This window comes from Elaeis guineensis, chromosome 8 (genome assembly GCF_000442705.2).
Source record: "Elaeis guineensis isolate ETL-2024a chromosome 8, EG11, whole genome shotgun sequence".
Classification (NCBI taxonomy): Eukaryota; Viridiplantae; Streptophyta; class Magnoliopsida; order Arecales; family Arecaceae; genus Elaeis; species Elaeis guineensis.
The window spans coordinates 2,688,813-2,705,617 of record NC_026000.2 but is presented as its reverse complement, the minus strand read 5'-3'; the positions used below and the strand labels follow the sequence as shown (position 1 = coordinate 2,705,617).

Genomic DNA, 16,805 nt, shown 5'->3' with positions numbered 1-16,805 from the left:
CCTTGATAGCAGCTTTAATAGATATCTTCGACCTGGGCCTGAGCCTGAGCTTGACCTGAGCTGAAAGGTTGAGTTGTTTGGCCATCGACCATCATAACCCTACGCCAAGCCAAAATTGACACTGTAAGCACTATAATTGGATGCTCAAGCAAAGCACAATGAGAGGGACAGACAGGAAAATTGAGATCACATCAAAGTAAACCAGAAACTGGGGAATAAGAGTCTCAGAACGCTTACAAAATCAGGTTGTGCTTGTGCTCGTGGAGCTTTACTTAAGTTCCTTATTTTAGTCAATGCTTCAAATGGTTCGAAGACACATGATCTTCAATGTCTAATTTTAATTATTTCTCGTGGAAAAGGGATAATGCTAGATTGTTGTCTCTGCATTCTTGAGGATTCATCTAAGCTCGCTAATTTAATAAAGGAGTGATGCAATTAGAGATTAAAACTACACACTATATGGTCAAAGCCTGGTAGCAATGCTTATAATGTCAGAGTGGTGCTTATGTTTGCTTGAGATCCGAAAATTAAATTTTATTCCTGTTTGTTAACTAAATGTTCTCCTAAAAAGAAATGATATGAGCTTTTTATTTGCGGGGAAGGAGAGGGGGGGGGGGGGGGGGGTGGGGGTCTTAGCCATAAGGCAAGCAGCAGCTAAAAGGTCCTGTATTTAATAAAATATTTAAGAAATGGTCCATGCTGCCCGTCAGCACGGTAACCCATGAGCTCAATTACCTATAACCGTGTCCAGCGACACTGGGAGAGGAACAAGAGCATCGTTCTCATCTATCAAATTCAGACTCCATCTCCAGCCTTCTTTTCGTGTCACAAAGAACCGCTTTCAGCCTCCAGCTCTCCGTGCCGGGCCACCTTCTCTAACACTACCAAGAAAAGAGCTCATCGATCCCCCTCCCTCTTCATCTTAGACCACCTGTTACCTTGACCATCTTTTTGATTTGTAGTCCCCAAGAACCCAAGCCATCCAGTGGAGGAGGGCTGTCAATGGCCAGGAAGGCCGGATAAGCCTGAACGTCTGTATTACCAAGGCCACACCTAACCCTAACATCCACGGGTGCCCTAGCACCATTCAACAGAGCATAATGCCACACACCTCTATAGGCTAAATCAAAGACAACGCATACAAATTTCAGTAGCTTCCAGCTGATAGGGTCTCTGTAAAAAAGAACCTAACGCACGAGACAGAGACAATTGACTCAATGCTTTCCTTGCTATAAGTCAGAGGTTATGACGCCTTTCCCTGGTAAAGAAAATCTCATATAATTTGAACAAATCTAACAGTTATTTCGGTAGTTCAAAAAGGACGAGATTTGAAAAAAAAAAAAATGGAGGCCTTCACTTCATCTAGAAAATACCATAATAGCAATTACTTATTTCCTGCTAAGCGCATAAGTAAAAACCTACCCCGCTCAACCAACTAGAACTAATCTATAGTAAGCTGAGTCTGAAATAAAACAGTAGGTTTTGAAAATCTCTGAAACTTTGAGACACATAGATCTTGATATGATGCTGACCAACCCAATGAACAGATATTTTTAACCTATTTCAGAAAATCTTGAAATCAAAGAACCTGCAAAGGCATGATGGAAGCATTGAAAAATAAAAGAAAAGAAAAAGAAAAATCTAGAGAGCACCATATTTCTTTTCTAGTGCACAATTATCTCATAATAATGCAAGCATATTCCCGGGTGTCTGACAAAGTGGTGGAAACATGTAGGCTTCCTTGCAGCAACTAAACATAACAATAACAGCAACGAACACAATCATCCCGAACAGAAAAGCTACCTACGCCCCCACTGATCTAGTGACATTAATTTTATCTAATTGAATACACTAGCTAGCGTCAAGAAGATTTCAGAGGAAGGTATGTGCATAAGATATCCGTGTATCTTTGTCAAAAAAGAAATAGTTCTACTACGCGGTGTCCAACTGATAGTATCTGAAGTAGAACCTACTGAAATTAATCAAAGGGTTCTGGAGACAGGGATAAGTAACGAAAGTCATGTAACGGACAGAGCCTGAAATAAGCTGCTCAAGAGTTACAAATCTCCAAAATTTTTGAGCGTGTTTCTTGATCATGCTGCCAATAATCCCAGAGCACAGATTTCCCAAAACTCACAAAACCCATTATAAGTCAGATGATCAATATGGCAGCTGTTGATGAAAGAATATGATTACAATAATTAGGCCTTTAAGGGTGCATACAGAAGCTCCTGTCCAACCCACATGACCACCAAATTCTAACCCATGCTGACTTCATCCAAACGCATCCAGCAGCACTCCACCTGCAATAACTAAAATGATAAAATTCCAGAACATCTTGCTGCTTTTCACCCACTCACATTGCCAGGGCAACAATGGTTCGCAAGGGCAGTAACTAGGAGAGAAGGAAAGCTGATGCTGCTGCATCCTTCTATTCCGATAACAACCGTCGATCAATTGAATAGAAACCCTATGTTCCTGGCCGTTGCTTATAGTAGTAGTTAACAGCCATATTTTAATCATCTATAGATCTCCAAAAGCAGTATGAATAACATTTTGGTACTGCTGCAGCCTGAACCTGCCCCATAATGAGATAATCATAAAAGTTACGTGCAGTCAACCTCGCTTCCAGGACAGAAAGTTGCAAAAACTAGTGCAATTACCAAGAACATTTTCTGAAATCCAACATTCTCTGCTAGTTCCTTGCCTTCTCTCCTAAGTGTGCCCGAACATAGTAAGGGGCTGTGCAAGGAGACACCCAAATTCATCGACCGTAACTTATATCCAGCAGGTGTCACTGAAGAATGGAGCAACAAAATACTGCCAATCCTTTGATATGCACTTTAACAGAGCAAAGATCTACAAGAAAGCGAAATGAGTATCCATGATGCTAAGATATCCTCAGGAAAAGGCAGAGTTATGCTGCTGGAGCCTTCAAACTTCCAGCCCTCACCTTTTTTTTTTTTTTCTTTTTTTTTTTTTTTTGACAACACAAGCTAAACATACACTCCTAGAGCCATATCCCTATGTATAAACTCTCTCTCTCTCTCTCTCTCTCTGTCTATATATATATATATATATATATATATATATATATATATCAAAGGAAACAGAAGTAAATCAAAGGAAAGCAACACCTACACTTAGAAAAAAGGAGGCCAAAATAGAAAAATTGATAAAACAGCCACGCTGCCATCTGTCTGACTCATGGTGGAATGTTATGAAAAGAGGAACTAAGTCACAAATTTAGGACTATTCTACAATGTTCAATACCTGTTGGTAAACAAGTCACATTAAGTCATCAGCAAAATCAAGTTACTGTCAGAAGTCTTGGACCAGCCCATCATGTATAGCCAGTATTGTTAAAATCAGGCTCTTGCTCTTCAAGCCCACTTTGAGGAAACTCTGCTAAGGGTTGCCCCAGAGCATGAAATGTAAACGCCCCACAACAAAGTAAAGCTTACTGGAGGCAAATGAAACATCCATGGAGACCAGTGAAACATTTCATCCATCATGATGACCTTAATTTAAAAGAGAGTTAGATCAGATAATACACTAAAAATTCAGCAACCCAAATGGCTCCTGCATTAGCCTCATGAAGCAGCATGTCAGAGAACTGAAATCACTGGTTAAACAGCTTGTAAGGAAAAAGGACGAAGAACCGAACTAGTTTGAATAGCCTAATAAGAGGAGTTAAAAGCTGAAGCATCTGATCAGTATAAGCAACAATCCTGAAAGGTGCGAGGGAACAACACTACACATCCTATAGATGTAAATTCCAAATACAACAAGCAGTTACTCACGTCCTGATGAACCTCATACATCAACTAAATGAATTCAGTCCTAGCACAATGAACTTGACTACTGATTTTTGAATGAAGAGATCTTTTTTTTCAAGAATACCAAATTAAGGTAATCCAAGATTGCAGAAGTCCTATAGCGTGCATTCTAGAGCCTTAGCAATGAGTACCGAACTGCAGACAAATCTACAGATGCTAATCAGGATGATCCCCATGCTCATACTCCGATTATCATATACAAACCTTTGGTCACCACTTCATTTGTGTTGCATTCCACCAAAATACTGCTTTTTCATGTCTAATGAAATTTTAGAAATGGTCTACACATCATATTAAGTTCTGGAACAGTATTGTCACCATAAAAAATGGCCAGGAATAGAAATCAAAGCCTTCAAGGATAAGCAATCCACTGATCTATTAAATAATGATAGTAGTAATAACAACAAATACTTCAGCATAATGTTGGTAAAACATCCAAAACCAAAAATGCATGAAATGTACAAGAAATTATATCTCAGTTTTGAACATTATTTATCCAGCAAGCCAAAATTAAAGATGAAACATAAGATGATGAATGATTTGCTAACAGGAGTTATTGCATACACGGGAGAAGAAATGGCATGATATGATATAGGATATTTAGCACCATGGCCAGGCTAAATGAGACATAGGATGAGGCATTGGCCCCTCATCCTTTCAGTCTCTTATTCACCTTCCTACCTGTTGAGACTGTTCCAAAATTATTTATTCCCTTGAAATTTTGATATGATGCATAAGTAGACTTTTGAAGTCCTCATCCTGTTGCTTCAATGCTGTTGCTTCTCATCATGGATTCACAGTTTCACATCCCCCAACAAACAACCCACACACAAAAAGAAAAGGAGTTTACTTGAGCTTATAGATTGAAATGATACAAGACACAACATAAACAGTTATAACTTCTGAATTTTGTCAACAGAACTCAATTGACAAACTAAGCTGATCATTTCAAAATCAACTAGTATACCACATTTTTTAATTTATCAGACATACAACTGATTGAGATAGAGATGCATATGAAACTATATTGTAAAGACTTATTATGTTCATAGATTCAGTTCTTCATTTTCTTTATATCTATATATATATATATATATATATATATATATATATATGAACAGACTGGCCCAGCAAACTGTGAACAAAATTGTGTCCCAATGCTTACAACACAGCATAAAGCACCATCTGCGGATGGGCTGAAAATTGTGAAGCAACAAAATTTACTTACATCAGTGCATACCAAGTTCCAACTCAAAGGATATAGGTCATAACATATCCTATTTCCCAAAAAATGCCAAAGGTCCCCAAAAGCTCTACGTGATATGGTCCTGTCGAAGAAAGAAATTTATATATTACAATCAGAGAAGTCCCTTGTATGAAAGCATGATATAACAAAGACATCGCAGCAAAAGCACCAAGATATCACTTACATCTTTAACAGGCCTTCAAGTCCTTTGTCTAAAAAGGTATTTTACTGTACAATACAGTATTAAAGCATAGTTGCACTACATGAAGAACAGTAGCATGCTTCGCAACACCATGAATGTTCATATATGCTTAACAAGCACATCTTCCTGCAAAAGCCTGTATGTTTATGGAACAGCAGGCACTTAATACTGAACTGTCTATTTTTCTTTCTCTCGACAATTAAAAGGGTATACATTGTCAGGAAAGAAGAACAAGCATTTCTGCATGTAGTATTGACCCTTTCACTTCACATTAATTGCTGCAGCCATCTTCCTCAACTTCTGTGAAATCTCAGAGAATGATGGCCTCTCTGCTGGATCAGAGGACCAACAACTTTCCATCAGAGTTTTCCACTCAGGATCACACCATGTTGGGATTTGAGGGCGCAAGGTATTGTTCACGATCCCCCCTAGAACAGAATTATGATTAAATTATCTTAAATCATAGGTAGGTGACTTTAAAACACACTGAAATAAGGTAATCAAATTCTAACTCATAACATAACATATGCAACTGTCCACTGAAGAAAAAAAGAGGAAGTATTTTAAAAACTTCAGAAGAGTTTTATCATGTAATGCCTGAAGCTCAAAAAGCCTCTCATATTGAAAGTAATCCATTTCATGTAGAGCAAGTTAATTATTATACCATTTTACACCAAAACTTTTAATCCATTTCATGTAGAGCAAGTTAATTATTATACCATTTTACACCAAAACTTTTTTCATTCTGGCATTGTTTAATATGATGCAAATAAAATATAAATAGATTTTGAGCTTCAGGATTCACCAAGGTAAACTTAATTTGGCATCTTAATGAAGCAACAACTCAACTTCCAGATAATATAACCAAAGGGGGTAATTTAGCAATATATTCCAATATCAACAAACTTGACCTCTGTGTACTATTATTTGAATAAGGAGTTGCACAGGGCAATTTTGTACTTTCATATGCATTGTGAACAGAAATTTTATGCTTACAAGCCAGAAAAAACATAATCCTTATGTAATCAATACCTTAAAGGAAACCTGCTTTATGAGGATCTCAAATAGGTCCTATGCATCACTGGCCCATGAGGCCAGTGGAAAATAAATACACCTAAACACAAACCTGAACATCCAATATGTATAAATTTTCAGATTGTACTTACCGTAGGGTGTGTGCATAATCAGTATCATAAACTGCATCCAACAAATCATTATAAAAATGAACCTTTTTATTCACAATCAAGAACTAAGAACTACATGAATACAATCCCTGAAGATTGCATTTATAAACAACACCATTAAATCAGACATCAGACCTTACAAAATTGATTTCTTTTGGATAATTACTCTTTATTATCAATCTTAAAATGACTGCATACCCATATAGCCAAAAGCCCCATTGACTAAATTTTTTCCCTAATTTTATAAGTAGGATGTTCCTCATCAAAGTAATAAAAACCAGGCCAAGGGGATGACAAAGCACCGTAAGACATGAAGTGTTTTCAAGCATTCCGGGTTTCCATGAACATAAATGCCTTGGAGAGGATTGACCCAGTCTTTGATGCTCTGCAGCCATATGCATGCATTGTAGAAGTGTTAGGGCTGATGTCCCCAATGATTTAATTATGCTATCAAAGTGCTTGGAAAATCTTTTTTGTCTTCTGTAAATGTTTCCGAAGTTTGCTTAAGGTCATCAGCCTCACCAAAGTTGATGACCATTGTCGAAGCGCTAGCCTTGACATAATTGCAATTATATACTCATATCATTTTCAGAAACCAGGAGGCTGATAACTGATGGCAGCCAAAAGAATTGCTAGAACCCCCAGACGTGAATCTCAGTAGAAGGCATCATAGAAACTGCAATTCCCTGTTTGGATCTCCTAGTAGCACCAAAAATTGCCATTTCAAAGAGTTTATATTGTGGTGAGTTGTGCCAAAGGATTCATAATACATTGCTCTATTTATTCTACAAAGATCCTTTAACCCATCTTGTGGTCTTCTTATTTCAGCTCCACCACCTTGCACTTGTTTTTATGAACTCCTTTGCTATATGAGCAATGCTTACAGCTCATCTTAATTTTCTCAGGCATCCCCACCCACCTTATAGATAACAGGCATCAGTAGCCCTTTTGATCTGGGGAACAACCTAAAGAACCCTCTGACACTGCTTTCAATTCAAAATGGCCACTAATTCTTGCCCTGCTTGCTAAATAGAAGCATTCTTAGGACACCTTTACTAGCTCTATTCACTTCGAAACTTCAATACAGTATCGCTGACAACTCCATGATAGCCACGCCTCAGCAACATGTGTCCCCTCTCATAGTAATACCACTAATCATCTTTTATATTGCCCCTATCTTTCATGACATGAAGCCTTACAACGTTTTGTTACACAACCTGTTATTCATCATTGCACCACCTCATTCAGAGCTACCCTCCATAGGAAAGGGTACATATTTTAGGACTTACTTCATAATATTGTAGCATTGACCCTATTATTAAATATTAAAGGAAAAGAACAGTGAAGACAACCATTTCTTGAAGCATTATTGGAATTTTATTTCAGTTGTATATCTTTTATGAAGCAAGGCAATGGAAAGTGCAGACACCATGCTAATCCTGCAGAAATAAATATGAGCATGAGTATATTAACAGTTTTAGTGCATTTGTAAAGACAAAGATCATAAAAACCGAATGATTGATCGGAATTCTGAATTAAAGACCCCAAGCAATTGAAAAAATCAACATCACATACATACCAATTATGGAAGCACAGTGCATATTTGCATAAGGCTCTTCCCCAGTAAGCAGCTCCCACATGACAATCCCAAACGAATAAACATCAATCTACAGAACCCCCCCAAAAAAAGAATACAATAAGAAAACACTACATACATCATACATTGCAGAGAAATAATTGCATTGCTCAGAAAAGCACCAAAGAACAGAAATTAGTAAGCCTATATGATAAAAAGATCATGGGACCACTAATGGTAAGTGTTGCATCTGTGAAAATAATCTTACTTTTTCAGATACCATATGACTTTTCCCACTCAACAGTTCTGGTGCCATCCATGGCAAAGTTCCGCGAACCCCCCCTGACACTAAGGTATGTTGCTTTACCTTTGATAAGCCCAGATCTCCAATCTGAAAAGAGAGTTAAAAAATCACAGATACAATCTGTTCCAGCTAACAAATACGAGAACCAAAATATCTGAAGAGAAATGAATGGTGACTAAAAATGGCTACAAATAATATATCGGTCAATAAAATGGCATGAGGCATATGATATCACAAACAAAAAAAAAAATCAAGACCTAGGCATTGGATCACATTTAAAGAACATGGCTTCAGTTAAAGTTATTCCTTAAAATAGCTTCAATAGGTACGGCACAACTTTATAATCCTATAAATACGTCTTAGAAAGCAACAAAAGAAAGAGACTATCATACCTTACAGACAGGTCGTTGTGGATCTCTCATGTTTACTAGTAAGTTCTCGCACTTCAGATCAAAATGAACTATATTCTTTCCATGCAAATATTCCATCCCAAAAGCAACATCCATCGCTATAATTAGTCTTTTACGCCGATCAATCGTCCTGCTCAAAAAAAAAAAAAAAAAAAAAATTAAAGCTATTAAAGCACGAATGTCGCTCAACACACAAAATCCCAAATCTCATGATCATACACAACATACTAAAAGGCTTGAATTATTATGCAATGTTTATCCAAAAGTTATACCTGTCTTTCTTTTGCAGAAATTGTTTAAGAGACCCATTTACCATGAACTCTGTGACAGTTGCTAAACTTCCATCAGGGCCATCACGAACTACACCGTAAAAAGAAACAACATTGGGATGATGCAGTGAACTCAGTATCAGAGCCTCCTTCCAGAAATCTGCAATCTGTAGAAGCAGCACAAAACAGAAGTTTCAGATTACACAGACTGTGAATGATCTCGAATTTGCATATGCATGTGTATATGAGCAATGCATTCCCACATATATGGACCATATTGTATTATATTACCATTTCTGGGACCTGCCAGAGTATTTCTAAACACCTCTGTGCAATTATATCTATCAACCTAATAGCAATCAGTACCCATCTGCATAGTGCAAAATTCATGATAATACAAAATGCGTTGTGTTTATTCAATCGCAAAATATGTAAGCTAATATTTCTTTTGTATAATCATAATTTTTTCTTCATAGTCACATAAATGTTCAGTTGTGTTCTGGAGGTAATAACATGATGTAGCAAGCATTTCCGATATGTTATGCATGATGGGATGCCTATATCTGAAGATTCTTAGTTCATTATGTGTCCATAAAATTCAAACATGCCTAATACTAAAAATGCATCACTTTTAGCTATTCAAATAATCCAGATCAAAGTAAATCTAATTACATAATCCAAAAAAATACTAAGACGTATAGTTTCCTTGCCTCATCGTTAACATTGATATTGCTGCTTTTAAATTTCACAAAGAATTTTTAATTCATACACATATTTATGTTCAGCAAGCCACTGCTACACACAATGCCACTCACTAGAAATCTGAGAAAATTCTTTTCATATACAGTACAGTTCACAGCATCAGGTTTTGGATAGAGCACCATTCAACAAGTCACAAGGGATGCAAAAACCTTCTCTCAAACAAAAATAACCAGGACCTTTACAGATTCCTACTGTATTTTTAGGCTGTGCTATGACTTATGAGAGGAGCACCAGCAAGTGTTTGTTGAAAATTTATTTTATACAGAATAAAAAAAAGTGACTTCCTCACTGGCATAACAAACAGCAGACAATTTGAGTTTTCTTGAAAGAATAGAGAAGTATATCTGAGAAATCAACAAAATTTCCAGACTATATGATGATTTCTAGCAATATGTTAAAAATGAAAGATGCTTTTGTTGTTCATGTGATAATAGTATATCCATGCCACATAAATTCTGATCAGAATTGAAACATTCATAAGACATGTAATTGTACTGAAATTCCTATAACACCCGATATAAAAAATGAAAGGAGCAAAACTACCAAACGTTCTCTCTCAGATGGCCTCCCAGCAAAGCAGCTAGCTTTTATTCTCTTTATAGCAACATCAGAGCCTTTCCATTTGCCATGGTAGACAGCCCCATATGTGCCTGATCCAAGCTCTCTAATTTCTTCCAAATCATCATTTTTTATTGTCTGCACACATAGTAATCAGACTTCAGAAAATATAAAGAAGTATCAGGCATATTTAGCATCCATCAACATATTAACCATAAAGAGACCTGTAATCCCCTAGCCACAGCTTCAGCTTCAGCTGTTGTAGGTTCGATTTTAGAAGTTTTCTGATTTTCACTGTCTCCATCTGATTCTGTCTCCAAATCTGCGTTGGCATTCTGCAGATCATAAAAGGATTAGAGTTAGGCCAATGTTGCTGAACGTGCAACCAATACATAAAATGTTCAAAAGAACTCACCCCAGATGCTAACTCATGTGAAGAAGAATCATTCTTACTAGGAATAGATTTAATATTTGCATCAGCATCTTCATGGGCTTTAGCAGCCACCTCTACAACACCCTCCAGATATAACCTCTTTACAGAAGCCATCATTTCAGGCAAGAAAATTAATTTTTCCTCTGAAATGTTTCCATTTTCATCGGAGGCATCAGCATTGCCAACTCTAACAGTGTGGTGTTCCTCTTCTGTAGGCTTCAGTTCATTTGAATCGAATTCTAATTTTTGTTTATTGTTTGGTGACGAGTTCAGATGTTCATCTCGTTCTTTTACTGTCTCTGCACCAGGTTGCTTTGTTGTCTCTGCAGGTTTTGTTTCATATACTTCTACAATCTGATTTTTGTCCTCCAGAACTTGCATTCTCTCAATTACATCAGAGCCCATTGAAGGGCAATGGTGATAGTCAGAAGCAGAAGAAGCAACTAGCTTACCATTGACCGGGCATGAAGACGTGGGTACAAGAGGTATTGCTTTTGAAGGTGATTCCATGTGTAACATACCAGGTGGACCTTGAATAGAATCAGGAGCAAGTGATATCCTAGAAACATGGTGGTAAAGGTACTCTGGGGCAGCAGATCCATCAAAACCGTACATTCTCTGTTGTTTAGCATCATTCTGCATAGACCAAGGACTCTGAACTTGATCATCAACCCCAACATAGGGATACCTTGGACTCCCATCTTGTGTACCTCTTATGAAACCTGAATTTATCCCTCCATTTGGCATCATCAAACCCGGTGATTCAAAAGATGTTCCTGGACGCACAGGGGGATGTACTTTTCTCCTTAAAGATTGAATGGGAGCCAAATTTTTTGGCACTTGGTAAAGACTGTCTGCACCATATGGAGGATGATTCCCATACCGAACAGCACTATCTTCAAAGCCCAAGATATGTGTGTGAGCACCACCTCCAACTGTTTGTTGGACATGAAACACTCCATTCCCAAGTTCAGTGCCAGGTCGAAGATGATGGGTGTCATCATGGCTGATGCAGTTCGGTGGAACTGTATGCTCATTATAAACATTTCCATGCACAAAAGGAACGTTCATGACATTGCCATCAACAACATAGTGCTCACTTAGCCTTCCAGTTCCTGAGAGATGCACTCTTGGATCCTCAAGTCGATGATTAACCTGATGGTGGTGCAAAACATAACCCCTGTCCTGACCATGAGGCTCGTTATAGAAAGGGCGATTGTGGTCGTTCTGCTCTTGCACATATCTACCTTGGTCCAGCTTTACATCCTGGTTTAACATATATGCCTCCTTGCCATGGTAGCACTCCGCACATGAATTAGAAAAATGACCAACATATTCATTCCCCATGTTTGATTGCTCCATGTGAGGCTGCCCATGTTTCCAGCGAGGGTCAAGATACCGAGCATCCGATACAGAACCTTGATTCCTCTTAAAAGCCATGCGGCAATGCTCACAGATGCTACTCCCCTCTACAACATTATGAGAATGGCCTAAGTTGCTTGGAAATCCAGCCTTTTCTTGGACGATGGCTCCTGGGGGGAGCCACACCACATTCTCCATTGAATGTGGGGACTGGCGATCGTACTGATGGAGTTGGTGTCCAGGCGACTGCCTAACGAACTCATCAGAAATCCTTTCACTGAATTCTCCTGGCCCAAAGTGGAATCTTGCAGATGAGGGTGAGGGTGGGAATTCCCTAGGGTCATGGCAGCCCGGGGAGAAGTAGGCAGGACTCCAAGGACTATCCACTTCACCATTCCACTGCCCGTGAGAGGGGTGAGGAATCTTGAGATGATGTAAGCTGAGCTGATTGTGAATTCCCCCTTCAATGCTCGGAGGCCCAAAGAACTGCTCAGAGATATCAGGTGGCGACGGGGATCTAGTGTCACTAAGGCTGTTAAGGGCATCGACATACCTCCTCTCGGTCTCTCGCTCGTCAGCATCGAAATGCACAATAGAGGCCGCATCTTGATCAGGGTGCTGCGAGAAGAGGAAGATCCGGAGCCGAGTGAACCCATCACCGGTGGCACCGAGCTTGTCGTACTCCTCCATCATATTCATCACATCGTCATCGTTCACAACCGAGACCAGAGCATCAAGGTCCTCATCAGGCTGCTGGTACTTGATAACCACGACCCCCTCGAAGAGCTCCCGCATCCGAGCCAAAAAGTCCTCATAGGAGATGTCTCGGGGGACAGTCACGATCCTGGTCTCGCCCCCAACATAGCGGAGCCGCCCGTCAAGCGGGCGGGGGAGGATGCTCCCACCGAAGCTGCAGAGGAACTTGACGCGTAGGGGCTCATCCGGCGCGGCAGTCGCGGAGGCGGTGACAGTGGCAGATTCCATCTCGCCCGGGATCGGAGAGAAATCAGCAGCGGTGGCCGACGAAGGGATCTCAGATTGATGGCGGCCCAATCCCTGGTTGCACATGAGGGGCCGTCAGAAGAAGGATCGCCAAGAGGTTATTCCCATCGCCGCCCCCAACAAAATCCTCCAAGATTTCGCCTTTCCTACTTATTAGGGCACCGCCAGGGGAACTCAGACGGGGTGCAAAACGGAAAGCATTAAAAGCACCGACCTTTACAAAGATCCGGCAACAAACAAAATTAAGTCAGGTTTCTTCGACCAAGGATTGGGGTTCCCGTTCAAACCAGAAAGCAGGATGGAAGAGAAACAGAGACCAAAAGGCACGCCTTCCGATATCTCTCAATCAGGCTTACCTATAACAGTAATTCATCGTTTTTCACTACTGATTGTATTCATATAAAAACAAAAAAATAAAAAAAAAACACAAATTTTGCAATGATAGTGGAACGGCGGCATCAAAATTCTTTAGTTCACGCTACTGATGGTTGGGGTTTGATCCAATAAACCTAGACGGAATAGAAGTGGAAACCATTAAAAGAGCCTTTTACCTCTCTACCCAAAGATCTGGTATCAGGGAATTTCAGATCGGGCGTCCCTCTTTTTCGTCGTCGTCTTCTTCTTCTCCTCTTGTTCTTCCCCTGCTTCTTTTCTCCGTTTCCAGAGAAGGGATCGACGGAGAGGAGGAGGATATAATAGAAGTGGGAGAGCGAGTTCGGAAGTATCAAAGAATATGGGATATTTGGGGATTATGCCATTGGTATTGGGAGAGGACCGCCATTGCCCGTCCCTCCTTTTCCTCGCGCTCGCTCGCTCGCTCGCTCTTAGGCGTGGGGCGAGGAGCCGAGGAGGCCGCCTCCGTTGCAGCGTATCGATGCCAGGTTGGTACCACGTGGCGGGATTCTGTGAGGCGAGCGAAGGGAATCCGATTTATCTCTCCAGGGCTCGCTTTTTAGCGGACTAATGGCGTCATCACAATTCACAGCCAGCGACGGGACGAGGCGCAGTGCTTCCCCCCTATTCTTAATAATTTCCAGCCCGAAAAAATGAACGCCCCTTTTTCTCCCGTCACGAGTGTGGAGGGGTCGTCCTCGTCCCCTGGGAGCTATGTGGGATTTTGGGTGATGCGCTCAAGCGCATGGCGAGGACTTGTCGGGGATTGGCTTTGTTCCGTTAGATTTGGGGCTTTGGGGATTGGATTATTTTTTTATTATAGAAAACGAAACCTCTAGAGTCTTGAAGAGATTGGAAGGTGTGCGGACACGTTCCCATTGTTGTCTGGACTCGAGCCACCTCACGGGAATCGGACAGCCTTCTACGATTGGTTTCAGGTGGTTTCGCTGCGCTGCACGCCATGAGGAGGTAAATTTCAAAGCCAGTATTTGCACGCCAAAACAGCTATGAAAAGAATCTTATGCTTATGTTTTGAGCAAAATAACACTATTGCCAGTTCCATTTGTAATTCTATAATTACATTTAAAACTTCTCCACCAAAAGAAAATACATTTAAAATTTTCATATCTATAATGAATTTACTATTATCAAATAAAGTAACAACTGCAATCTCGAGTGTACAGAAACCATTTTTTGGTGGACCATGCCAGGCAAATTTGTGCTTCACCAATCTTTTAATTAATGACGTTTTAATTATAATTTATCAACATTTTCTATGTGATAACCTTTTAATTAATTAATTGACAATAGCTGCTATCAATATTGGACGATTGTGAAATAATTACCACAAGTTTGCCCCTAGATTGGGGTAAAATTTCATGGTCCTAGAATGTCTATATTACTGAAGTCTCTTACTCAAAACACACACATTAAGAAAGCTTTTTAAATTTTTAATAGAATTTTGTAGTCCCAAAAAAACAAATCAACTGAGATAAGTAAAGTTAGAGACTTCGGCAAATCTTAAGGCATGTCCATCTTTGATGGTTCCAAGAGTATCAAGGTTATATCTCAAATATCAATTTTGATGGGTCTGATAAAGCAAACCAACCATATCTCTAATTTGTGATCATAAAGGTTGAGTTACGAATGGTATAATTAACAAATATATATATATATATATTATATATATATATATATATATTATATATTATATATATATATAATATATATATATATATATATATATATATATTTGTATTAATTAGGGTGCTAGTTCCAATCTAGATTAGATAAATTAAAAAATAATAATATAATTTAGACTCATTATTGGAATCACCAAATATCAATAATCGATATGCTTGATAATGTTACCTAGGAATTTATAGCCATACAAAAGCATATCTATCTTCGATGATTCCGAGAGTATCAAGGTCATGTCTCAAAACATCAATTTTGATAGGCCTGCTAGAGCACGCCAATCATATCTCTAATTCGTGATCATGAAAGTTGAACTACAAATTGTAATAACAAAAAAAAAAAAGAAATTGTTAGTTGAGATGCTTGGTCTAATCTCGATTAAATGAATTAGAAAACAATGATGCACAACTTAGACTCATTATTGGGACTGCCAAATATCAGCAGACATCGGTGAATATGCTTGATGATGTTAACTTAGCTTTTACGGCCATAGACCAAATAGAATTGACTTTTCAATCCATAATCTCTTGCTATTGGTATTGGGGACAGATGCCAAACCACCTATCTAAGATTGATGGTATGTTAGACAACTTGGTTTTGTCTCTCATGGATTTGGGGATGCTTGTAATGATGCAAAAATGGGTGTTACATGTTGTGTTAGTAGTACTAGATTGGTTTAATCATCTTACCATAAAAAAGAGATTAAAGTAATGAAGTCAAGCAAGTAATCAAGGTTCAAGAAAATATGGGTTATTTCATCCAATAAAATAAATAAAATACTTCTATTATACATACTTATTTGTCTCTATTAATGCACTTGGAACTATAAGTCTTGACTCTAATGTCATTGCCTACTTTGAAGCATTGTCACATATCGAATTGCAAAATTAATTAGTTAGTATTTGTATATTTTTTTTGGTAAAAAAACATCTTAAGATTTTTTAAGAAAAGCAAAAGAAATTTTGTACTTGCAAAGATGATGAAAGAGTATATGTGCTAAAATAAAAATACATCTATCCTACAACAATATAAGTACCAATACCTCTTTTATCGTGATCAAAATAATTTCATGTTCTCATCACATACACCGCATATAGCCAAAATAATATGCTTATTACTAATTAAAAGGATGACCAAAAGCACCAATAATATTTTTACCCTCATTCAAGCTTCATTTATGATATCTTGATTTTATTATTGATGATGTAAACATCTATAATACTGGTTGGATCTAATCTGAGTTGCATATGATTGAATCTAAATTTAACCGGTAGTCCATGACATGTTCTTTCAAATGGAGATTATTTTAAATCACCTCAAACTTGTTTTTTTTATCCGGTAGATACGCCTCAAACTTGTTTAATATGGTTTAAAAAGCTGTTTTTTGAAAATGTTTGAACCGATGCCATGATTCACACTTATGGTTGGAGACCCATATTCAACCAACCGGTGTGTATTTTGAAACTGAGATAGATATGGAACAGATCACATAGGAGAAACTTAAAGCTCACCCTTCCGAGGCCCCTTCTGAAGATAAAGGCTTCATCATACGCGGCAGAGTTGTACC

General features: G+C 38.6%; 1 protein-coding gene across 5 annotated transcripts; it reads right to left on the bottom strand.

Moving 5' to 3' along the window:
• Positions 1 to 4,975: 4,975 nt before the first annotated feature.
• On the bottom strand, positions 4,976 to 14,261 carry LOC105050784 (uncharacterized). 5 transcript variants are annotated; one of them, XR_833091.4, is made up of 10 exons: positions 13,699 to 14,254; positions 10,766 to 13,503; positions 10,575 to 10,685; positions 10,336 to 10,488; positions 9,034 to 9,197; positions 8,744 to 8,891; positions 8,316 to 8,438; positions 8,051 to 8,138; positions 5,270 to 5,715; positions 4,976 to 5,167 (listed from the first exon to the last, which is right to left on the bottom strand). XR_833091.4 is itself a non-coding variant. In XM_010930937.4 (9 exons), the coding sequence occupies exons 2-9, from the start codon at positions 13,211 to 13,213 to the stop codon at positions 5,549 to 5,551; spliced, it is 3,402 nt and encodes a 1,133-aa protein (XP_010929239.1). In that variant the 5' UTR covers positions 13,214 to 13,503; positions 13,699 to 14,254; the 3' UTR covers positions 5,266 to 5,548. The 5 variants fall into 5 exon arrangements, 2 of the variants coding, with proteins under 2 accessions (XP_010929239.1, XP_073118144.1); XR_002165354.3 differs by having other exon boundaries at positions 10,766 to 13,361; XR_833092.4 differs by lacking the exon at positions 8,051 to 8,138 and having other exon boundaries at positions 13,699 to 14,260.
• Positions 14,262 to 16,805: the final 2,544 nt, after the last annotated feature.